At 39.3% G+C, this 25,960-nt stretch overlaps 1 protein-coding gene across 1 annotated transcript in view; it reads left to right on the forward strand.

The window, feature by feature from the left end:
- Window positions 1–25,960, forward strand: part of DNAH11 (dynein axonemal heavy chain 11) — a 145,622-nt gene that overhangs the window by 81,594 nt on the left and 38,068 nt on the right. Inside the window, exons 55-63 of the mRNA XM_083705188.1 lie at window positions 1,562–1,723; window positions 8,575–8,808; window positions 10,084–10,230; window positions 13,790–13,903; window positions 15,009–15,152; window positions 15,555–15,737; window positions 17,133–17,234; window positions 21,719–21,853; window positions 25,573–25,746. Of these exons, the coding sequence (XP_083561314.1) occupies window positions 1,562–1,723; window positions 8,575–8,808; window positions 10,084–10,230; window positions 13,790–13,903; window positions 15,009–15,152; window positions 15,555–15,737; window positions 17,133–17,234; window positions 21,719–21,853; window positions 25,573–25,746 (1,395 nt within the window). The remainder of the gene's footprint in view (window positions 1–1,561; window positions 1,724–8,574; window positions 8,809–10,083; window positions 10,231–13,789; window positions 13,904–15,008; window positions 15,153–15,554; window positions 15,738–17,132; window positions 17,235–21,718; window positions 21,854–25,572; window positions 25,747–25,960) is intronic.

The following is a 25,960-nucleotide window of genomic DNA, read 5'->3' on the forward strand; positions in this document are numbered from 1 at the left end:
ATGGAACTGGGGTTATAAATAAGAATACTGAACTTATTTTTAACTAGTGATGAACAGCTAAATACTAGGTATATGAACACCATAGATGCTACAACACCGTACAAAGCCATCTTCCTTTCATCTATGTTGAGTGTCTAGCAAATTCAGAACCCGTATTTTCAAGATTTAAGTTTTCTGTCACATTTTGCCTGTGCCCATCTAGGGATAAATATTCCCAATGTCTTTGATATCTTCTGTAAGCTATGATTTCTAGATATATGTTGCCATATTGTTTTCTAGTTTGTCCACCACTTTCTTGAACTCTGGTGGCCAGAAATTATTGATGTGTGCACAGTACTCTATGATAGTAAAGACAGCATTCTCCACCTGCTATATATTATAGAACTGTTTCCTGGCTGCATTTTTAAGAGGATAATGTCGGCAGTATGCAGCAAAATAAAGACACTAACATGACAGTAAAACTTTTTTTCCAATTGAAATTGGTCTATGCCTTACTTTGGACAACTGTTCCATATCACACATTGCTTCAAGAAGACTGTTTGGTTTTTATGTTTTATATGGAGGAAACTTTGGCTCTCAAAATGTTTGGCTCTAGCTACTGCTTTTTGGAGGAGGGGTGTACATAGTAACATATATCTCTTCTAAACTCCTTCCTTCCATTGTCTTCGATCCTCTAATTTCACTCATGACTTCATTATTTTTAACAGCTTTTTAGAAACTGCTTTCAGAATGTGCATTGCCTTGCTACTGCTTTGCAGGTGTCCCACTGTGCAAAATTAGTACTTCCAGAGTCAGCTATAGGAAGTATCTATTCAGACTTTAAAGTAGAGACTGTGTGTTGCAGAAGATATTAGTTAAAACATCTGGAAGACAACATGTACTGATGGAAGGGGAGAACGTCTGTTGTGACTTAGGACTTCAGATACTGGGTGCTAAATTCTATTTAAATCTGTTGGACTTTCTTCAAAGTGTCTAGGATGTGAGGCACAGCAAAGCATAATTTTACCAGATTATTTGGAAATATATGGGCATTTATCTAGTTCTTATTATAAAAATTTATTAGAAAAAAGTGGTTCCTATGAGGAAAATCTCGAGGATGGCAGTGATATATTGCATCAAAACCAAAAACTCACCCAAATAGGAATATATTTGTTTATTTAAATATCTCGGATCGCACTGACCCTGCACAGGATCAGAAACCCAAGAAGTGGTGTTATGTCAAATTGATTGCTCTGTTGACTGAATATGAGTGTTAGGATTTTGCTTTGTTGATTAATACATATGAAGTTCATTAACTGATACTGGACCTAGGTGGGGAGGTAACCCACAAGTGGGAAGATTTTTGGTGAAGCATCAAGCACAGTGCAAGTGAATAAAACATTGTTTTTTGGGGTGTAAAATCCTAATTTGCCTAAATTCATTAGCTGCTAGGTAGATTGCATTTTCATTTGTGAGGCTGATTGCAGTGGCTCGCTGCCACCGCAGTTGACTGAGTTCCTCTCTCTTTGATTGCCATGTAATATACTTCATTCTTTCTTTCTTTCCCTCCTCATCTGCACAGATCATTCTGTGTTTCTCTCCTGTCGGTTCCACACTGAGAGTTAGAGCTCGGAAGTTCCCAGCCATAGTTAACTGCACAGCTATTGACTGGTTTCATGAGTGGCCGCAGGAGGCCCTGCAGTCCGTCAGCAGGAGGTTCATTGAGGAGGCGCCTGGGATTAAGGTACAGAGTTTCAAACTTGCCAGTCATATGCAAAAGCAGCAGCACAACTCTCTGGAAGATCAATCATGGACAAGCTGGGGGGGGGGGGAATCCTTTTTGTTTCTTCATGTATTTGTCTTCATTTAAGGTTGCAGAGTTCATGGCAGTTTGAAATAGGAAGAATTTGGTTTTTTTAGGCAAAATGTACAATGATCCCAACATCTGTACATGGACTATTAGAGATCTCACTGAAATGAAACTCTACCAATTCAGGGGCTTTGCTTAAGTTTTTTTTGGGGGGGTGTTTGGGGGTTTGGTTTTTTTGTGTGCAGTTAAACAAATGCACTTGAATACCTGAAAATAGAAGGAATTGAACATTGCAACCCTGCAGTGATTTAATTCTGACCTTTCCCCCCCCCCCCCACTTTCTAAGGTTCTCCAAAGGTAGAACGCTGTGCATAAAAATATGAGAACTCAGGTCTCTCTTTAAAAGGGCATCTAAGTTGACAACATTTTGTCTTCTCTTTTCTTGCAGATTTTTGCAAGATGTAAGTACGGAATAAATAACACTGGGATTATTCTTAAATAACTACAATCTAAAAAAAAAATCAAAGTCAGAACTGAATACTGTATGTTATAATGAAAGCTTATCAATTATTCAGCTTCATTTTCCTCTTTAGTTTGCCCCCCCCCCCCCGCTTTCTCTTGAGGGTGATAAAGAGCCAGATGGAGAAATGCTCATTAAACATTGTCCTCCAGCTCTACAAGGTGTTTTGTTATGTTCATCATTTGACTTCCCCCTGGATCAACTTTGACCAGGAATGGGGAGTTCAGGAAAGGTTAAGACTTGCATCAAGGTGATTAACCATTGAGGAAAGCCAAATATTAATGACCTGACATCAATACTGGTGCTGATGACAGAGATTGATGTAAAAGAAGATTCGGTTCCTGCTATAGAAGGCATTTCTACTGTATAGTTCAAAAACTTGAAAAAGCAGCACTCTAGAAATGAATCAGAATTTTCTTCCATAAACATTTTTAAGGAAGGAAAGCAAAAGAAAACTAGACCTTTGTTTTGGCTATTATTCCAGTGTTTTAGTCTGAGATAGCAGTGAGTGTTCAGTAGCATTGGTATCTGTTTGCTGTGATGCTAACAAGTTATGTAAGGAATTTGTAATGATGGGAAGTAGAGAATTTCAAGAGGGCTGCATGCATCAGTTTTCAGTTGTGCATTGCTTTACTGTCCTAGAAAAGAGAATTTTGTGGCAGGAAGACACTGTTGCAATGTTACAAAGGCAGCCATTAAAGGTCTGGGCTTAACAGCAATGATAAATCCATGCTATGCTTCTGGAAATGCGTAAACTGACCGGTGCTCGGTAAATGTATTTACTTAACATCAGCAAGAAACCCATTTCAGTGGTCAGGGTAATGCCTCTTCTTGTGAGAAATGATACTTTTTGAAAAAAACAACAACTTCCATTTCATCTAAATGTAATAATACCAAATGATTGGAAAACAGTCAAAAAGAGGGCTGGGATATGAAATTTAGTTTTAATTCCTTTACCTCTTCTGCTGCCAGTATTGAGCTATGAAACAGCTTTTCTGATATTACGAAGAGTGACCAATGACATCTACTGGCCATGGAGAGACTTGTCTTGATTTTCTGTTCAGGACAATGTAGAGTATTAGTGCAGTTTTTCAGAAATTTAGAGCTGTCATTTCTTGTGATGCATTCAGTTTCTGAGTACATTTAGTTTCTGGGCTTCCCAAAGCTTTACTTTTATTCTATGTGCGTTTTTTCCCCCCAGTATGTGAAACTCTGGATGCTTATCAGCATATATATGTTTACATATTCATTTAAAAAAGAAAATATGCCAGACTTACCTCTCCCTCTTAGCAATGCTTCAAAATAAAACGAATTTTAGGAAAGAAACTGAATATGTTAAGAGCTTCCTACAATGAATACTGGTCAATGTCGTCGCTGAAAATTGCCTTGATAAACCTAGCAGAAGTTATTTACTGCAATTATTAATGCTAGAAATCAAAGGTAAATACTGTACATAGTTCCTAGTGCAACCGTAGCAGTTAAGAGGAAAGTAATGGCACTTCCTACAGATGTTACTCTGCACGTGCCATTTTACATCCACTGAAGTTAATGATCCAGCAGCATACTTACTGGTGGTGCAGCCTGTTGGGTTCCTAACTCAAGAGAGATGTTCAGGTACCCTTACTGAACAAAACACTATTGCGTCGATGTATTGGATAAATTTGTTGTGTAAGAATGAGAATAAAATTATGAACCACTCCTCACTGATTAAAGGGGGAAATACATACTTTAAAAACAGTGGATATTATACCAATACTTTAGCCAACATGGAGTGTCACTTCAGTTTAGATTTTAATTAGGAATTGCTCTTAAATTATTAAGCTTTATGATGCAATTGGCTATGGACATCTAGATGGAAATTAAAATTAATCTATGTTCCATCATTTTTATTAACCTTCCCATCAGAGTTTAAATCCCTCACCAAGTCCCCCCCCCCACGAAATTCACACCCTCCCTATATTTTGCAGACGCATCTCCATACCTTATTGCAAATCCTGCCTGCTCCGCAAGTACAAATTGGCAGCCAGCATCATTTTTATATCTTATTGTCACTACATAATTCTGTTTGTTTCAGTGCTTGTGCTGACAGAACAAATTACCTGTTTTGTAGTTCAGGGCAAGGGATGTGCTAGTGGCTTGAGTGGCTAGGTGGAACTAGACTGATGTTTCAAGTACAATCACTTTTGTGAGAAACTGCCTGCATGGCATGAACTGAATGAGAGAGGTCCTGGAAGAATATGGCAGCAGCAACAACAAAAATGTTAGTTGGGCGCCTACAAAGATAATTCCTGTACAAGGAATTGAGATGTACAGCAAAACCCCAAGATACGATTTTGCTGAAGGGAAGCCACGTTTTTCCAATTCTTAAATTGTTCTTGTCTTAAGTATTTTAGGGGAGAGAGAGAGAGAGAGAGAGAGAGAGAGAGAAGCTGTCTCCTCAGAGCTTGCACAAAACTGATTTTGCAGTTCTAAGGGTTTTGTGAAATGTAGCAGCTCTTCAATTAACCTGCAGGCAGTGTTGCATCCTGTTTTAACAATGTACCTATTATATATATATATATATATATATATATATATATATATATATATATATAATATTAAATAAAATAATAATAATGAGGCCACTCTATTGCACACTTCTTTGGGCATCTCACAAATAAAATGGTAACATACAACTTAAAATTTAGTAGCATAAAATACAGCAAAGGCAACTAGAAATATATGGCACATAAACAGTGATTCAGAACACTAAAAACACAGATTTTTAAAAGGCCTGGAAGAAGAAAAAAAGTCTTCACCTGCTCCTGAAAATATAATAAAGAAGGTGCCTTTGTGAAGGGTGGTATTCCACACCCGAGGGTAGAAGAGTAAGCAATGGATTCATTCTTGGCTCAGCACAGCACCACTAACCCAAGTGCACATGGAGTCTGGGTTTTGCCCATTTGTTTTTAGCCTCCAATCAACAGCAGCGCTCAAAGGCTAAAAGAAGGAACAGGAGCATTATGCTCAATGTAGTGACAGGCGTAACAGGTAGTGGGAGAAATAATTGGGAGGTGTAAAGCTATACTCAGTGCCTTGATTTGAGGAAGTAAATTTCCTTTAAAAAGAGGGATGAGATGAAAGAGTGGTATAATCAGAATCAAAAGATACTATGCACGAGGGTTATTAGATAGCACATTAAAAAATGATACATAACCTCCTTGGGGAAAAAATAAAATTCCTGCTCCCTTTCTCTAGTGTATTCAGTCAGCTGAAGATTGATGGATGTAGAGTGGCTTTCTCTCTTATTTTACAATTTACTCCACACTGATTTTAGATATCTAGGGGAAACCTTTTATTTCCATTTGTTTAAAGGACAGTTGACCACATATAATGGTCATTAGTGTGCATGAGCTACATTATCCAGTAAACTTGCGACAACAAATTCAAGATCTATAATTAAATTCATTAGTAGAACCTAGAGTCAACTTCTAATTGACCCAACCCCATGATTTACAAAGCTATAGTAATTGCATTGAATGAGACACTGTTAAGAAAAAATAAAAAATCAAGTCAGGCTGGAAGTTTGGGAGGATGAAATAATCAAAAGGAGACGTCGCAGCCAAGTTTGCATTCCACATGGACTTATTGGACAGTGTTGCTGCCTACATGTAAAATGTACACATGGAGCTCCCATGTGAGTCGGCATGCAAATTTACATCAGAACTGGGATGAACTCCACATGTAGAGTGGTGATACTTGCCTGCGTGGAACTCCTCCCTGTGATAAAAGTCCAAAGGAAAACCATTTGGCCTCAGTTCATAACAATGAGCAGCATACATACTACTACTGCCTCGGGTGATCTTCTCTGCCAGGTGATTGCTGCTGTTTTTGACTATGTAACTTCTATTTCAAACACAATTCAACATATAATATCTCACATAGACCAACACATCATGCAAAGAGAGCATATCAAGAGAAATTAAAGTCCAATGGATGGTCAGGAGATAAAGTCCATTCGGTTCCTAAATTGGCATATTGGCAATAACCACAATATGGTATGCTTATCTTATGATGTTCCACGTATCACTGCTTTGAGGATTCTAACATTCCTTGTATGTAGATATCAGATTAGATGGAAAACTTGAAGGTATGGCACATGTAGATATTGGATCAGATTAGATACTTAAAGGTATGGCATGGCAAGGATTCCAGGATAATACCTTGTTTCGCCCAACTGGGCTTCATCAGCCGTGCATACTCTAAATTAAACAAACATGATGTAACCTAATCCATATACAAACTAAGTAACATACAAATTAAACAACAAGTTTACATACCATATTCTTGTGTGACGGAAACATGGAACAAAATAAATTCAGTTAATCCAATCACTGGCCAGGGAAGAAGAAGGGCACCTGGAATCAGTACCTCAAAACAAACCTAAACAGCTAATTATCAGATGGCAGCAACCACCTGTGTAGCAATGCTTCCTGGTTCTAAAGCATACTGCAGACATGGCAACAGGTCTGGCTACAGGACTTTCCTGCTCCATACTTCATCCTTTTATGTGTATGGTAAAATGTTTTAAAGGGATATCAATGCATGGAAATTTATTTCTAATTGCTTGCTAGATCAGGGCTTGCCTGTGTGTATGCGAGCATGTACATGTCTATATGTTTGAAAAACAGACCTTAAAGGATTTCCTAGTTGTCCCTGGGAACATTTTAAAACATTTTATTTAGAGGAAATTTGTGTTGGTTATTGGTTTACTGCTGTTTAATCCTTCAGAGTTAAATAAAAAGGGGCAATTTGCATAATTCTTTTTTTTTTAAGGGTCAAATTAGCATTAATCATATTGTTTGCCTTGCTGCCTGATGGAGCTGATACAGCGGGGGGGGGGGGGGGCAGGAATAAGGTGTAGTATTGAACAAAACACCACCAAAACCTTGGAGATAAATGAACGGCAGAATAAATAATTTATGCTAATGAAATTACTGCAATTAGTAGTTCCACAATGACCCTTTTAGAAGCCACAGCTGTTAATGTCAGGAAGTGCTGTCACTGCTGACCTTATCATAAGAGAAAGTGACAAATTGAAAATGCAGGGAAGACCAATCATCAAAGAGGTCTGCTCAGAACGATTAGGGTTTTCTGAAAAACAGTGTGAATTACAACCAGCTGCTCTCTGGCCCAGCATGCCTCCCATGCTGTGCCATTTTGTTAAGCTTGACAACAATAGTTATTTTGCCCCACTGGGACAAGTTGTCTCAAGCCACTTCCAGCTCTACCGGAACCACCAGCTACTACCCAGGATGGTTTTAAAATGAAACTGTTGTTACCAAAGGCTTTTCAGAACTGCTGCCTAAAGGTCTCTCATAAGGATCATGGCTGGGAAGTAGCCAGTCGTTCTGTAAGAAAGTCCCTGTGGCAGAGAGAGAGTGAGAGGGCGCTTGCAGAAGGGCGAAAATGATGGGCTGAGTAATTTAGCCTCTTAAGCTCTGAGGCGGATCCTGGTCTCATCAAAAAGTTATTTGAACATAGACAAAACATTTCTTTGGGGAAATGGGAGTTTGGTCACTTTGCACCCAACTTGTATACTGATTCTGTGTATTTAAATTGCACTCTCATTACTGTAGTTTAAAAGCAGCTCTTTTTAAACAAAGCTGCGTTTAAAAATAAGTTTTGTTTCGGAGATAAATTACAAGTTGTCTAAATGAACCTGTTTGTAATATTAATTATGCTGGCTCGAAACGTTTAGCTGTATCAACAACCGCTCATGAATAATTTTCCTAAAGCTCTCCTAAGTATTATTGACAATTCTTTGGTAAATTATGTGTGACTTTTCTAAGAGTTGCAGTAGCTCATTTAATTCATATTAATTGATTTTTAAGTTTCCCCTGATTAATTGAACTGGGTACATCTTGTATTGAATGCAATAAATAATCATTAAAATGAGGGAGATGTGATTCCACAAATTAGAAAGTTAAGTATGGTAGAAGTCACTGAGGACGAAATGGAAATTGTTTACATTGATAGTGCAGCATTTTAAGTGGGGTGTGTGGGTGTCTCACACATGTAGAGACAATACAGAAATACACAATATACATATAATGAAAAATAATGTTTTATAAATGTCTAGGTACTTTTAAATGTTAAAATTCATATGTTTGTGCATACTTGTCTTAGAATCAGTAGTTTCTGCTACAGTTGGTTATATATTTCGTTAGCTGAATTTTTAACACTTGAAATTTAAATGCCCTTTCATGCCCTTTTATGTTTTCAGCCACAGTTTCATGACTCTATTTGTCATTTCATGGCCTATGCCCACACCAGTGTAAATGAGATGAGTGCAAAGTTTCGGCTGAATGAGAGGAGATACAACTATACAACTCCCAAAAGCTTTCTGGAACAAATCATGCTTTATAAGAACCTCTTGGAGAAGAAAATCCAGAAAATGTCCCAGCACAAGGAACACCTTGTGAATGGCATTCAGAAGCTGAAAACAACAGCTTCTCAGGTAGTAATAGTAGTAATAAACAGTAGCAGTAATTAATCACAATTCATAGCAGCTGCTAGCTTATATAATTGCAAATTGCTTTATATAGTAAATTGCTCCAAGGTGCCTCATGGACAGTAAATGAAATTAAGAGGAACAACAATAATATTATTTAAGTCCAAGAGCCTGGTGTAGATCTATATATTCATATACAGTGGTGCCTATATTCATATACAGTGGTGCCTTGGTTCTCAAACTTGATCCATTCCAGAGGTCCGTTTGACTCCTGAAACCATTAGAAAACCAAGGCACAGCTTCCGATTGGCTGCAGGAGCTTTCTGCACTCAATCACAAGCCGCAGAAGCCGCTTTTGGCTTCCAAAAAAGTTTGCAAACTGGAACACTTACTTCCAGGTTTGTGGCATTCAGGAGCCAATTTATTCGGGAGCCATGTTGTTTGAGTACCAAAGTACCACTGTACAGCTAAAGTAGCCCCAGGCAGCATGACTGACCACCCTTCACTTCAGAGATCCAGGTTTGTCCCAGAGGCAGCTAATACATCCATGGTTTATCATGAAAGTAGGTCTCATTCCAAGTATCACTCCAGTTGGATATCTGAGCAAGGGTCCATTTAATATTCTACTCCATCATCTTCTCTGCTTCCAGAAGAGGCCAGGCGGATGCTTCTGGGAAACCCATAAACCAGGTTTTGAGGGCAAGAGCTTTCTCCTATAGTTTGTTCCCTAAGAAACTGATATCCAGTGATACACCGCCTCTGAACATGGGGTTTTTAATTTAGTTATCATAACTCATGTTCTTTATTAGACCTGTTCTCCATGGAAAATGGTAAATTACTCAGCTTTGTACAGGTAACTTTCCCTTTTTATTAGAGTGTAATACTAGCAATCAATACTTCAATTAATACACAGTCTCAGTCGGGTGATTATGAGTGTATGAAACATACCAATAATATAATAGTAAACCTGGTTTAGATGTTCATTCTGTCTTTTAAAACTGGGAGCTCTGTGTGCTTTCTTTTAACTGCTTGAAGATAGGCAAGTATGCATTTCTTTAACGGATAAAGGGAAGGGAAGAAAAAAGTGTGCCCCACAGTGTTCACTTATTAAGCAATTAAGGCAGATCAAATCATTACTTGGGGTCTTGTTGCAGTTAATAGTCACAAAAAAGCTCTCATTGATATCCAGCTGTTGAGAACCCACCTTTTCAGAAAGCTGTCTCTACTAAACACAGTTTCCAGAAACACCTGTTCCAAACTAATACCTTTGCTGTTCCTTAGGTGGAGGACTTAAAACACCGACTTGCCTCTCAAGAGGCAGAGCTGCAACTGAGAAATCAAGATGCTGAAGCTTTGATTACCAAGATAGGGCTTCAGACTGAGAAAGTGAGCAAGGAAAAGGCCATCGCTGATGCAGAGGAGCAAAAGGTCAGTGCAATTCCACAATTTAGTGTTGTTGAGCTATATTTAGTACATAATAAACCTTTGTAGGTGAACAATTTTGAACACCTACCTCTCCAGGGAGCATAAAATCTAAAGAATTATTATACTTACACATGTTTCAACATTTCACACCATGATTACCACTTGACCTTTCTTTACATTATGCATTTTTCCAACCTTTTAGCTCTTTTAATGATATGAAAGAACAATAAGCACTGAACTCATTCAAGCATATAATGGATGGGGATCTTGGGAATCAGGCCTGTATGTAATACAGTAAAGGTCAGAGAGTCATCTCTGAGCACTTCAGGTTTTTAAAGGCTTTTTTTTTTTTAGTTCAATTGAACAGCTCAATTGTTCTTGAAGTCCATTTCACTGACCTGTACTTTCACTTCCAAATTTTCATTCTGTGATGTACTTTCTAGGGTTCAGCATTAGCTGTCCAGATTCCGTGTCCTTCTGCATACTGAACTCATGTTTCATATTAATATTACTTACATTTAGCTTCATTAACCAATATACAGTGGTACCTTGGGTTAAGTACTTAATTTGTTCCGGAGGTCCGTTCTTAACCTGAAACTGCTCTTAACCTGAAGCACCACTTTAGCTAATGGGTGCTGCTGCTGCGCCGCCGGAGCACAATTTCTGTTCTTATCCTGAAGCAAAGTACTTAACCTGAAGCACTATTTCTGGGTTAGCAGGGTCTGTAACCTGAAGCGTATGTAACCCGAGGTACCACTGTACTTTTTTAGTTCTGTTACATAAGACTAGATACATACAGAAAGTATGATTAAAAAAAGAAAGTTTCACATCTTGCTATTTCCCAACCTAATGACTTGTAAACCAGAACAACTTAGGAAATATGAGCCAAAAGGCATTTCCACTCATTCCCCATATTTCCTTTGAACTCTCCTGCTACAGGCCTTGTACCACATCCCACACCCTGCTGATGTATCCCCCAGCCATCAGAAATAGCTTGGCAGCGGCTGGGAGCTCCGTGAAGCCTTACTGCATGAGTAGGATCTCATGATACTACAGGGGCGCCGACTTATAAAAAATATTGGGGGGGCGGGGGCCCATACCGACTTATAAAAAATATTGGGGGGGCCCAAGACCTCCAAACCACTGCTGCTGGGGGAACGAAAGGGGCGAGCCCCGGGCTGCCCTGACCTTAAGTGAACCTGTGAGGGCCCGCCCTTTGCGACAGCCGATTGGCTGCCGCCATGGGTGGTGAATATTAATGAGCTAGGGGGAATCCCCGCTTCTCGCCCCGCGAGATTGTTGATGGGTCGAGAGCCCGCAACCCCACCCCCTCTCTAGATCAGGAGTGGCTTTGTTTTAACTCATTACTGAATGTATTTTAAAAGGTAACTATCGTCAAACAAGGAAAATAAAAAATACCAACATAATTTTGTGATTTTACAAAGCATAATATAACTAATAATTTTCTTAAATTATTGGGGGGGGGGTGGAGCCCCCCCAAACGAATTTTTGAGGGGGCTCGGGCCCCCTCAGGCCCCATGGAGTCGGCGCCTATGTGATACTAGCACATGGCATCATCCACTGAAGCTGAGTGTTGAAAGATTCAAGTTAGTATTTAACCCAGTGATGGCCAAACTTGGCCCTCCAGCTGTTTTGGGACTACAATTCTGATCATCCCTGACTGCTGGTCCTGTTCGCTAGGGATGATGGGAGTTGTAGTCCCCAAGCAGCTGGAGGGCCAAGTTTGGCCATCACTGGGTTTAGACTAAAGGAAATGCTTCTTCACGTGGTACATAGTTAAATTCCCACAAGATGTAGAGATGAACACCATCAGTGACCACAGTATGCCTCTGGACACCATTTTAGGTCTTTGGACTGACCCTGTTCTTATGATGTTCAGAGCCCAACTCATACATACTCTCCCAAGCACACCTGCAGCTCCTGCACCCACAAATCCAGCATTTAAAGCCCTCCACACCCCAGCTCTAGCATCTGCAAAATGTAAAAGGCAGAGTTTCCACCCATTCCAGGCATGGGGTATGGGTGAAATGCTGCCTATTCCTCTCAAAAGAGCAGGCAGGGGGCTTTATCTTTTATCACAGTGCTGTGGAATTTAGCACTAAGATCAAATATCCTCTCTGGCTACTCTTTAGAGAGCATATCTGCTATCTAGGGATCACTGTACAGACCAAGCAGGAGGTCCACAATTTGTGACTTGGCAGGTCAGATTTGACCCACCAGTTGTAGATTAGCTACTCCTGCTTTAATGGTCAACACTGGCGCCTTGAATTGACCTCGGAATACAAACTTGCAGTCAGTGCAGGTTGTGTAAAACTGACAGGATAGAACCAAAGTGCCTGGCACTCACCAACAACCTGAGCGCAGTATTTTGTACAGTGGTACCTCGGGTTAAGTACTTCGTTCTGGAGGTCCGTAATTAACCTGAAACTGTTCTTAACCTGAAGCACCACTTTAGCTAATGGGGCCTCCTGCTGCTGCCGCACCGCCGGAGCACGATTTCTGTTCTCATCCTGAAGCAAAGTTCTTAACCTGAGGTACTATTTCTGGGTTAGCGGAGTCTGTAACCTGAAGTGTATGTAACCTGAAGCGTATGTAACCCGAGGTACCACTGTACTAGGGATCCCTCACTTACTGAGCCTCTGATTGCTGTTATTCGGTAATGTTCTGATGGTGTTAGGATTGGGGAATACTGTTGACGTCTTTCAAAACACACTTTTTGAAGCAATAAGCTTCAGCACATAGTGTGATTATCAGGAGATAACTTCCTGTCAACAATGTAAATAATAAGACTTACTTTTTGTGACCCTCAAAATAATCTCATCATATATTTCCTTAACTGCTTGCCAAAAACACTTTCAAAATGAATAATCAACATATCACTGATTATAATAAATTTAAAACCTTGTCGGTAGTGGCACCCACCCTGTAGAACACCCTCCCATCAGATGTCAAGGAAATAAACAACTATCTGACTTTTAGAAGACATCTGAAGGCAGTCCTGTTTGGGGCAGTTTTTAATGTCTTATGTTTTTACAAATTTTTATATGCTGTAAGCCACCCAGAGTGGCTTGGGAAACCAGCCAGATGGACAGGGTATAAATGATAACATCATTATTATTATTATTAGTATTATTATTATTATTTAAAACTGTATCAAAAGGCTTAAATTGGTTTACAAAGATTAAACAATATAATTTATTCAAATTAAGATGGCACTGGGCAACAGATATATCTTTCAACTACAGAGATCCAGAAACATTTTAATGCTACATATTGCAATAATTAACACTGGTCATCCCTCTTTTTTTTAACCTGTTGAAATAATAGTGGTTCATCATGTACAGAACATGATAAATACATAAGTTTTAATAATGGCTTTAGCAATAGTGCAATGTCAGGTACTCACTGCCTTCCCTACATTCTATTCCTAACTGTGTTTGCTCAGAATTAAGTCTCAATTGATTTAATTGAAGCCTACTTTGAAGTAATTAATTCCATGATTGCTGCCTTAATCAAAACTTAAGAGTGTGTGTTCAAATAGGTTGTTGCCATCCAAGCAGAAGTATCTCGGAAACAGAAAGAGTGTGAGGATGACCTGGTAAAAGCAGAACCTGCCCTGGTGGCTGCTACTGCAGCTTTAAATACGCTTAATAAGGTAAATAGCCAACTATGGTATGGTTGTCTGCCATGTGACATGTTGACTGCAAATTCCCACCCCCCGTCACCCCAAATACAGCCTGCTCACTTTTCCAAGAATGTAGTTTAAGATGATTACTAGCGTAGTTTTCATGCTCTCATGGAGCAGACTTAAGTCTTTTTCTCTTTGTCGGTCTTTCCAGATTATTCCATTTTTCATGTAATGAATGCCAAGCTATATTAAATTATTTCATGGCATCCAAACAGCGTTCCTTCAGTTTGGATATGTTGCATTTTACCAGAGCTCCAAGCACATTAATTTGCCCTGGGTAATCTTGTCAACACTTCTGCGTTTTGGAATGTGCCTTTTGTGACAATGACGTGTATCAATTTGCTAGTTTTAATGAAAGTTGAAAGACTTCATGAACCCATTCTAGCGATCAGTTTTTGCATCAGATTCCATTTGGAATTGCATCTACTTGCGTGAAACAAACAACCTTCTAGCTCGACTATGTGATGAAATGTGATACGCTTATCGTAGTTAAACACAGAACAGTATAATTAATAACACGAAAATATCCAAACCAATTAATATTTCCCCCATTAGAACTTAGACAGTATCTCTTATGCAACCATGGAAACAGTGACATCCCAGTTGTGACTATATATTGGGTGCAGAGTGTTGTACTGTATGATCTTTTGCTCTGATACAATAACACCTGTTATATTCTTACAGTTGTCATTTGTTCTCTACTTATAGACATCTTCAGCTCTAGTAGAGGAAGGGGATCACAGATAGCCAAGTTACGGAACAATCATAAGTGGGGTTGGGACAGGAGTTAACTGGTGGGCAATCTGCCATCTCCAAAACTCTGCCAGCTAGGGTGCAAGGTGAAGGTGGAGCTTGTGTCTTTTATCCCCTCTGTAGCTTTCCTCAGTAGTTACATTGACTGTCAACCAATCCAAGGACACCCCTGGCTGACCCCTGGAATGCCTCAGGTTGAGACACACCTATGTCCATGCAGCTTTCCACAAGCAGAGCAATCCTAACCCTTGCCAATCTCTTCAAGTTGTCACAATGCTTTTGGCTTTCTTTCAACACCATCTTTGTTGCTGTTCTTCAGGTGAACCTTTCTGAACTGAAAGCCTTCCCTAACCCACCAATTGCAGTGACCAACGTTACAGCTGCTGTAATGGTCCTACTGGCGAATAAAGGGAAAGTACCAAAAGACCGAACCTGGAATGCAGCTAGACTTTTCATGGGAAAGGTTCTTGCAACATTATCACCATCTGTAAATTGCATTGCAACCTGATGATATGACTCTGAATTTAAATAATAATGTTCATGTATATATTGAGACACAGGAGTAAACGTCCTCAGGGTTGTGGATTTGAGCCCCACGTTGGGCAAAATATTCCTGCGTAATGAGTTCACTAAATGATCCTTATGGTCCCTTCAGACTACAATTCTATGCTTCTAGGATTCTACTTATCATTTGCAAGTGCATATGCATGAAATGACTTACTTTTTAAATCAATACGTATTTGCTATTTTAAAAACGGGGGTCACTACGCTTGTTTGGGTTTTAACCTTTTGTATTTTGAAATCAACTTGCAGGCTTGAAGTGTTATTCAACAATAATAAGTTAAGTGCATTAACTGCCTTCCAGGTTGATGAATTCTTGCAAGCTTTAATTCACTATGACAAGGAGCACATCCCAGGGAATTGTCTAAAAGTGGTAAAAGAACATTACTTGAAAGACACGGAATTCAACCCAAACCTGGTTCGCACTAAGTCATTTGCAGCAGCTGGTCTCTGTGCTTGGGTTATCAACATAGTGAAATTCTATGAGGTACTGAATGTGTTTGTTGCAATTGGAGAAATAAATTGGGGGAATAGCTTAGGTATCTGATGGCCGCTCATTGGAGAAGCAATATTTTCAGCAGAGAATAGCAAGATGAAGGTAAAAACTTTGTGTAACTTATTTTTATTAGAACATATCAAATGAATGTCCCTCTTAGGTTATGATCTAGCTGCTAAGATATGTGAGCAAGTTCAGTTCAAGCTTTCTCTTCACCATGAACTTACCAGGCCGTCTTACGCAAGTCCCCATCTCTCAGCCTCAAAAGCGCTGGAAAATGCCTTATCGTGGTGTTACCATCATTAGTGAAATAATGTATGTGAAACACTTTGAACACTCTAAATGCACAATGGAAATGCTGAATAGTATTTTGCACTCTATTAGAATGTTAAGAACAGCATCGCAAAGCCAAGTTTTCAGACTATGGCACAACATAGAGAATCCAACCTTGTGATATGTGTGTGGGTACAGTGAAAGCAATGGGACTTAAATCAGGCATGATTAGCATGTCCTTAACTTGGTTTTAGGGAGGCTAAAGAATGGCTGATATAGTCTGGATACAACCCAGTATTTTAAAAAAACAAAACATTATGCAACCATCCTTTCATGTACACCATCAAGTACTGCTTTTTAAACCTCACAAGGATAGGGTTTGGGTTCATAAAGCACCTTGCAATGTAACGAGAGAAAACCAATGGTGAGTGGATGGGATGGGTTGGGTAGAAGGAGATCAACAGTAGGTGGAGCTAGAGTTAATGATGTGAAGAATTGCAGCCAATGACAGGCAAAACCAACTCATTCTGCCCACTCCTCCCTAATTAGTTTTACAAAGGCAAAACAGAGATTGAGGAGGAGGAAATGAACAGGCAGTGCCATTCTCCTAGGCAGGGTGTAAATAAGAAGTCAGGCAAGTGGGGGGGCAGGTTGAAGTTGGTGGGCCAATGCTCTGTTTGTCATAATAAACCATCCTCCCCTGGAGACATCAGACTTTTCAGCAAAGGAAGGAAAAGACTTCCATTCATATTGGAGGCTAAGATTGTGATGCACCAAACAACAAATGCAGAGCAATCTGATAGCAAATGGTTACCAAAATACAAGTGTTAGATTATCTATCATATTCCAGGACGTTACTTTTAATTAAATGTTTATCTAATGCATCCAATTTATCTGTTCTGTGATGTTTCTTCCTATGACTTGCAAGTGCGTCTTGAAAACTTGAAAAGAAGGGAGGGTGCGATCAATTCCGGCTGAAATATTGCCTAATAAACTGTGGAAATAACTGAAGGTGGATCACCTTGCGATAAAAACATGACCTTTTCATCACTTCTTGTTAAAACCTTTTTGTGCTATCATAGTTTTAAGAATTTCTAATATTGGAATTCCCAGGTATACTGTGATGTGGAGCCAAAACGCCAAGCATTGGCCCAAGCAAATGCTGAACTTGCAGCAGCTACTGAAAAGCTGGAAGCCATCAGGAAAAAACTTGGGGTAGGCCTTACTCCAATCCTAATCTTCCACTACTTCGTAGTCTAACAAGCTAGCATTCTTTGTGGCAATGCACAGAGGCTGTCTGTAAAGATAAGGTGTTTTATTGCTTTCTAGCCCTGCCAGGTTATGAAGCTATTGTTTTGGTGTCTAATATATGATATAGTTATATTGGGCGTTATTGCATTTCCCCCCATAAACCAATTGAATATATCTTCTTTTTTTGTTTGGGGTGGGTGCTGAATCTTTTAACATGGAATTAGAGAATTTCCCCCAAACCCATTCAGCCACATTATTAACATAATATACATTTATTTAAATAAATATAATTGTCATTGATCACTTTTTGCAAATGTGCAAGATACAAAACTAGTCCTCTTCTAGATTAATTCAAAGCAAATTCTAGCCACGGGGGATATGACTTCCTATTACTTGCAAGATAAATTGTGTGCTATTTTGATTACCCACCCTTTCAAAATATAATTAAAGATCTCAGCTACTTTCAAATTCAACTATGTAGCCTATTCCTCACTGCTTAATTTGAGTTCTCTGCCAGTGCTTATAATGAGATTAGATGCTGCTCCTTGTACATTTGTATGGTGGTAACTTTTCTATCAAGTAGCATCCTTTATCAATACTTGATCCATTTGCTCATTGGCCTTCAGTTCTCAATGCATCCCTCAGCATTATGTCTGTTTGCCATTTATTGGCCTACTATTCTTTCTGTCGTTCAGCAAACCTAACGCCTTTGAAAAATAGAGTCACAGGTAGTCGTCCCCATCTTATGGATTTCCAATGGAATCCTGTCCCATAAACCAGTGCTTTTCTATTGGGAAAGCATGGTTCTAATTTTTCATACAGAAGTATTCTTTTTACCTAGTAATTTTCTGTAATGATTAATAAATGTTGCAGCTATTACTTGGTAATCAATAACACATCATCAATTTGGATGGCACTGTGCTAACAACCCTTCATTTTTAATGTCTTCTAAAATATATTTCAAAATGACAAATTAAATCCTTGTCAGCTGTATGCAACAGCAAAATTAATGTTGTTGAAACGGATATTATTATTTTTAAATCTTTCCATGAAAATATTTTACATGATTCAAAAGGTTTATTTCAATCTACACAACTCTTTCTACGTCTCTGATATGTAAACTTTGCTTCTATCTATGTGGTGCAGAAACGTTTAAGCTGTGGCCTGTGTAACCTCTCAATGACTGAGGAGAGCCCCTGCATTTAATACCACTTTGCACACTGGTATCCAAAGACTGTCTATTCACATTTAGAGGCAATAAATGTTCTTAAAACATATTTTAGAGTGCAATTCACCTATGGATGTAAGAGGTCTCTGAGCAGACTGTAGGGTGGGCAACACAACCCCCTTGGAATGCTCTTACATCCACCTTTTATGCAGAAGTAAGCCTCACCGTGTTCATTGGGGCATAATCCCCTTTTAATGGTGTTCAGGATTGTAGCCTCAATTTTCCCAAACATATTTCTCAAACTCAAAAACCAATGAAATGACACCAAACAAAATTAAGTTGTAACCAAAACTTTCAGTTGCTTTGAAATTCACTCTTCAGTCTGGTCTGTAATAATCTAGAAAGGTTTGTGTGGATTTCCCAAACTGGCTTCATTTTGAAGCTGACTGTAAAACTGCTATATGCCTTCTCACAAATCTTAAGTTTTGGTTTTTAGTTTTGTTTTACCATATATAACAATCACTGGATTAGCAACCAGTGATTCAGAAGTGTGTGCCTAAGTGTGCCAGCATTCTAACCCAGACTCCCATGCTGGAATGCTCCTAAAGAAAAGTCCTCAACAATTTTAGAGCTACTGTGCCTTTAATTAATTTCTTCTGTGTTTAAAATGAAAAGTCCCGCCCCCCTCCGAGGGTGTAAATCTTTTATTAAAGCCTCCCAGGAACAAAAATGACAATTAAATGAGACCTTTCAAAGGGCAGTTAAGGCATAATTAATTCCCAATCTCCAACCATACTTAGAAGAGAGAATGGAGGTTAAATCTGGTAGGAAGGTTTTCATTAACACTGGAAAGTAGCTTTTGTTGAATGGTACCTGTAAGTAAATCTTAGAGGACACATGACTATGGATAACAACATTGCTAGATATTAGTACCGTACACTACTATGTGGAACCTTGATGAACTGATGGGACTGGACCAGTTTCACAGAAAAGTGTTTTCTGATAAATTATGTGAGAATCTTCTGTTTCACAGACACCACAGACTGCTGGAGAATCTCAAGCCCTACCATATAATATACATTTTTTGTGGTGAAGAATTTTGGACTCAGTTGTGGATTCGGTTTTAATATTGTTGAAGAAAGCAATAGGTTCTTGCTCTGCTCCTTCCAGTCCTCCTTTCCTTCTTGGTGGTGTTGGTTCAATTAATACTGAGCAAAATATTTCTCAGGAGATACTTTTTTTTCTTCCTGTTGGAGCATTCCATCACCTTGTGGAGAACTGTTGGTGAAATGGCTCCACCACTTTCACCTCCCAGGCACATAAAATTTGGGCAGTCCATTTGCACTCAGCCCTTTCCCACTGTCAATTGACTGTAGGAAAGGAAAAGCTCAGAAGCGTTAAATGGCCCCAGCATGTAATCATTTACATTTTCATCTTCCTGAATTGCATTCTGGCATACCCAGGTACAGGCTGCTTGCTTTAAAAAGAAAAACCCTATCCCTTCATCATCCAACCTGGCACTTGAATCATAAAGAACAGTTCCAAGACTCACAACTTGCAACCCACAGAGCCATGCATTGCCCACCACCTATTAGGACCTGCTTAATACAAGACAATTCCACCTTACTTTGAAGACAGAGGCAGGCACAAAAGAACAAGACATTTATTAAGCTCTTGGTGAATTGCCCTACACAGCTGATGAGCTGAATTTGGCATGATGATTCACAAGTTTTGCGGGCCCGGAAGGCAGGGAAAAAACAATCAAAGGCAACTAGAAAAATATGGGGAGGAGTTAGCCTGTGACCCCCATCTAATGAACAGCAAACAAACTTTGCTGGTTATTCCCTTCCATGAGAAATATAAGATCCATCTTAATAGAAACAGACTCACTCCCCACCCTCTCGAAAAAGAGCCTGTTGGTCTTTTATTCAGTTCTTGGCACTAGAAGTATGCGGGGGGGGGGGGCAGATGTCCGCATTAGCCTTCTTGCTACTTGCTACATTCAAGACTTGTTCATAGTCCATTAAACATCATAGGATCACATTTAATGTTCCACATTGCTCAAGTCTCCATTTAAAAGCTCTCGGAAGAGCTGGTGGCATTTTGCCATGCAGAATGGGTCAACCTTCAAATCATTACCATAAATGCCTCCATAAACAAAATTGGATCAGCTAGCTCATTACCCACATGAATTCTCGTCACACTTGTGTATTTGGTTAACCAGGCATTGCGGCTATTTCACTTTTCTACAATTTTATCATTCCCAATTTTATAACTCTTGGGTTTCCCCCACCCCTGTGGTTCCTGAATTAGTTTGGGTGGTCTCCCTGTCCATGGCTATAAAATACATTACAATGGCTCTGAGATATGTTGCAAAATGCAACATATTCTTGAGGTTATAGTGGCACGCAGAATACCAAGATAAAATACTGGCATTGAAGACTATACATCAGCCTTCGGCTGTCTGGTGCCCTCCAGCTGTTCTGGACTGAACTTTCTATTAGGCCTTAATAGACATGTTGGCAAAAGCCACTTAACATCATTGACAGTTTCAGATGGATTTTATCTGATAAGCAGCTCAGGAGTTCTGTCCATTTCAGCTGATCTGCACGAGCAAGATGTCTTTTGAAAGTCCTCATATATTTGCATAAATTGCTCAAAGAGTTTGGAATGTGGATCCAGCTGTTTCTCTATTGCCAAAGCGACTATGTCGACTGAAGCTTTCTTAACATCAAAGGTTGTGACATCAGCAGCTGAGACGATGGCGGCTAGGGGCAACTGAGATTCTTGCATGAATTATAAATGCAACATGAGATGTCCAAGGGAAATGAGTGAGAGAAGATGAAGGAAATAGTAGTGAGGCAAATAGCATAAAACATTTGACCCTTGTGGCCTGCCATTTTGGTGAGGCTTCAGATGGTTACCGTATGAAAGTATTACCATTACAGTGGTACCTCAGGTTACATACACTTCAGGTTACATACGCTTCAGGTTACAGACTCCGCTAACCCAGAAATATTACCTCAGGTTAAGAACTTTGCTTCAGGATGAGAACAGAAATCGTGCAGCGGTGGCGCAGCAGCAGCAGGAGGCCCCATTAGCTAAAATGGTGCTTCAGGTTAAGAACAGTTTCACGTTAAGAACAGACCTCCAGAATGAATTAAGTTCTTAACCCGAGGTACCACTGTATTTTTATTATTCACCAACAGGAGTATGTGAAGAATGAATGATGAATGAATGAATGAATGAATGAATGAAAACTAACTCACTCTCTCTTTAGGAACTGGATCTCAATCTGTGCAAACTCACAGCATCCTTTGAAAAAGCAACAGCAGAAAAAGTCAGATGTCAAGAAGACGTCAGCCGAACCAATAAGACCATAGAGCTGGCTAACAGGCTTGTTAAAGGACTTGAGGCAAGTAGGATATTCATTAATATCATTCTCAGGAGTTCTGATCAAAGCAGGCGAACCTGTATTCAAGAGAAGGGTCTTGGGGAAATGAAATATTTCTGGAGTGTCAGGTTTTAGATGCCTCCTAGTTGCTGAAATGAGAGCCGCTTTAAACTATCAGGAAGAGGAAAAACACTAACCAATATGGCGACATGGATATTGTGCAAGCTGCCCCAGCAGAGAGCACCTTGCTTGCTCTCCTTCCCTACCTATTGGAGTGGTGTAGGTTAATGTGTGCACACGAAAGGATTAATTTGAGGCAGAGTTTATTGGAGCTTAGCTCCAGAACCAGTTTTCAGTACCAGGACTGAACTCTGTGAAATAATAACACATTTCCATTGAGCATAAGAAGAATCTATCTTACTACTTAAGTAATCATCCCCAACGCTCCTTATTATCCATGACTAAAGTGTGCACCAAAGATTTCACCTTCCAGTTACATGCAGCAGTGAGACTCCTTGATCTGCACTCTAGGAGAAAGTTTGCTACTTATTGGGAAATTATTGAGGAAAGCAGCTTATATAGCATTCCTTCTCTCTCATTGAATAGAAGATGTAGAGAATTATTTTAATTTTTATTGAACAAAAGATGGAACTTCATAGATGATGGCTCCTGGGCGGTTCCTGAAAAGTCTAGGTCTGTTCAGGCTCCAATAGCTAGGTTGGTTAGATTAGAGATTGCCTGGGCTAGAAATTAACATCATTTTTAAAAACTAGGAATTCATCGTAATCACCATGTGCTCCACCACCAGACATACTTAAGAAGTTCATTTCCATATGTCCCAGTGAGATGCTAAGATAATTGTTTATTTATTCCTTTAAAGAGCTCTATGAGTATGCACACTTCAAAACTCTGGAATAATTATACTGTAGAAATTTATTTTTTTGTGGGTGGGGAAGATATTGTTGCAGGTGCCTTCCCCTGCAGTGTATTTAGCCTAATTGGCTATCCAGCCCTAGACATTATGCTGCTGTTTTTGCATCATATGCGATATGTTTGCTCTGTGGGTTGTATATCCCCAGAGAAAGATCTCTGTAACTAAGTCGCTAGATCTGTGCAGAAAAGTGAACACTTTCTGACGGCATGGTCAGCCTTTGGTTAATGAGCACTGAGACTGAATAATCTTCAGGTCAAGACGGAGTCATTTTGTATCCACCCACAATGCACTTAACCTTTGGATAAGTGGGCTACAGTCAGTGCATTGTTTCTTATGTTCATAAAAGGCATTAATCTTATTCTAATCAGTACAGAATATACACTTAATTAACAAAAAAAGCACACCCCCTATAAGGAATTTAGTTTTCTAATTATTTCCATCTGCAGAAAAGCATCTTCATATCAAAACAGATAATGATTTAATGGTTAGTTTGCACATAGTTGTTTTAATTATTTAATTATTTATTTAATAATTTTAACGGGATGGCACTAAGCCAGTGAAATCAGTGGGATCCAGGGAACCCATTTGTGTGCATGGGAAAACAGTCAGGCATACACAGAGAACGCGCACAAGGAATTTCAAAGTGGTTTGTGGGTCGTTCCTGCAACCAATCGGAAGCCGTGCCTTGGTTTTTGAATGGTTCTGGGAGTTGATTGGACTCCCAGAACGCATCGTGTTTGGCAACCAAGGTGAGACTGCATAGCAAGAGTGGGAAGTGTTTGGACGTCCAGATCTTGATGAACTGCAACTTGCCTTACTCCTAACAAGCATGGCCAGTGGCCAGGGATGACAGGGGTTGTGGTTCATCAATACCAGGTAGGCCAAAGGTCCCCATATCTAATGTATAGGGTTGAGCTGTTGGAAACCAGTAGAATGCACAGGAGTAAGTCTCACTGGAATCTGTGGTCTTACTTATGATTAAACCTGCATAGGATTGCACTGCTAAAAATAATAGTATTTATCGCTGAAGTGCCCTGCAGCTTGCATTCCATTTACTCTAGAGTAGTTTTGAAGGGGAAATTGCATTGCATCAACATTATAAGTAGGTAAAAGATTTTTTAAAAAGAATTGCATATCCTTGGGTCCTGCAATGCCTTGCTTATATCTTTAGTTGCTACTGTGTTAGAATTCTCCAAGTTTCTGTTACTACCAAACAGTGACAATCCTCTCCACTTTAAAAGTACTTGTGTAAGCTAAGAAAGAAAAAGAAAATATAACAATTAATTGAGAGCATCAACACTTTTCCTCAGAGAATAAATTCTTTTTGACTTAAACAGGAGACAGTTAACTTCTGAAAAGCATCAAGACTGATGATTTTGTCTATATGCCATTGACCTGGAAGCTCAACCATTCAGACTAATAAATCAGGCAATTTATATTTAATCATTAACTAACTCCCGAGCTGAACAGCTGTTCAAAATTAGAAATGGGTCACCCCGGCCAGGATGATATTACAGGCAATCTATAATGCATTAGAATAAAATTATAGTGATTTTTAACTGTCTGGAAATTTATTACACTACATGTTCCAACTCTTAAACCCTTGTTAGCCAATGTCACTTGTGATTTATGATGCTGGGGTGGTACAGTAAAATTACTGAAGATTTAAATAGACAATCATTCTATGTTTAGTAAATCTTCAGATTTCAAAGCTAGTTTGTAGAATGAGGTAGGTGCACTTTATTGTTTATGACTTACCAGCCAGTGACAATGAGGGAAAGAGAATGGATAAATCAAAATTCCCTCCTGCAAGTTAATGGGTTTGTTTGGTTCACTTCAGCTAGTGATTTAAGAAAGGAACTAATAGGTTCTGTAAAAAATACCAGATAGCAAGAATGTTTTATACTGAAATAATATAGAATTGTGGATTGTAATAGCTGCTAGTTTAAACAGCAGAAACTGTTGTAATCTCCTTTGCTGGGCATACTTTCTGCATATTGAAGTTCAGTTTAATAGCTGTGTTTTGAAATTTCAGCTTCATTCTCTGAGAGCCTGTGAATGTGTAGCTGTTTCTTTATTGATTATAGGATTTGTATCCTGTCCCTCATCACAAGTGGTGTCAGGGCAGAACACAAAAAGGGAATAATATAGAAATTTTAAACCATGATCACCACTGCATATATTAAATGTTACATTATGGCCATGTTACCATGTGCATGACATCTACATTGCAAGCACTCGCACAACCAATTGGTGGAAGAGGAGACCTTCAGTTGGTGCCACAAGATACCCAAAGTAGGCACCAGCCAAAGCTTGGAGGTAGGCACCAGCCGAAGGCCCTCTGCCAAATCACAGATGTTGTTATAACTCGAGGGTTTCTTCCCAGCAAGAGGTTTGATGGGCACCTAAGTTTTGCCATGGGTACGGAATGATTAGACAGATCTAGTTTTTGCACATATCTCTGCTTAATATATGCTAAAAGCTGTTAATGGGTTGGCCGCCCATGATGGCCCCATATGGTCTGGCTTGGAACCTCCTTGACAACCATGGGGATGTCTCAGTATATAATTGATTCATGACATGTTGCTGGGCATACCTTTGTCCTGGTCTTTGCCATAGAGCATATTACAAATGCCCTGTTGATTGGTGGACTGTTTATGTGTTTGTCTCAAATGCACTCAACCTGCCTAAATCTACTGTATTGATCTTCACATTTTGGCAGAAACTCTGAGACCAAAAAACAAAACAAAACAAAAAAACCCACTTGTGTGATTTCCCCATGCTATTTTATAATTTTGTCTTTCAGTCTGAAAATGTTCGCTGGACCCAATCTATTAAAACCTTTGAAGCGCAAGAAATAACAGTGTGTGGGGATGTTTTGTTAACGGCAGCTTTTGTTTCTTACATTGGATCCTTTACCAAACCCTATCGCCAAGAGCTGATGGAAGGCATGTGGCTTCCATTTCTGAAATCTCAAGAAGTGAGTGTTTGCAATGCAAAACTTGGTATGGAACTCTTGTCTCTCTGGATTCTGTTTCAGCATGGTGTGTGTGTTTTTAAATGAAAATGCAGTTCTGCTTTTCTCCAACTGAATGCAATTTATTTACCCAATGTGCCATTGCCAAATAGATTATATCTGCCCTTATATTCACAATACCATCTTGTTGGCTCTTTTGTTAACTTTATTATAAAGT

This window comes from Podarcis gaigeae, assembly GCF_964106915.1.
Source record: "Podarcis gaigeae genome assembly, chromosome: 12".
In the NCBI taxonomy this organism is placed as follows: domain Eukaryota; kingdom Metazoa; phylum Chordata; class Lepidosauria; order Squamata; family Lacertidae; genus Podarcis; species Podarcis gaigeae.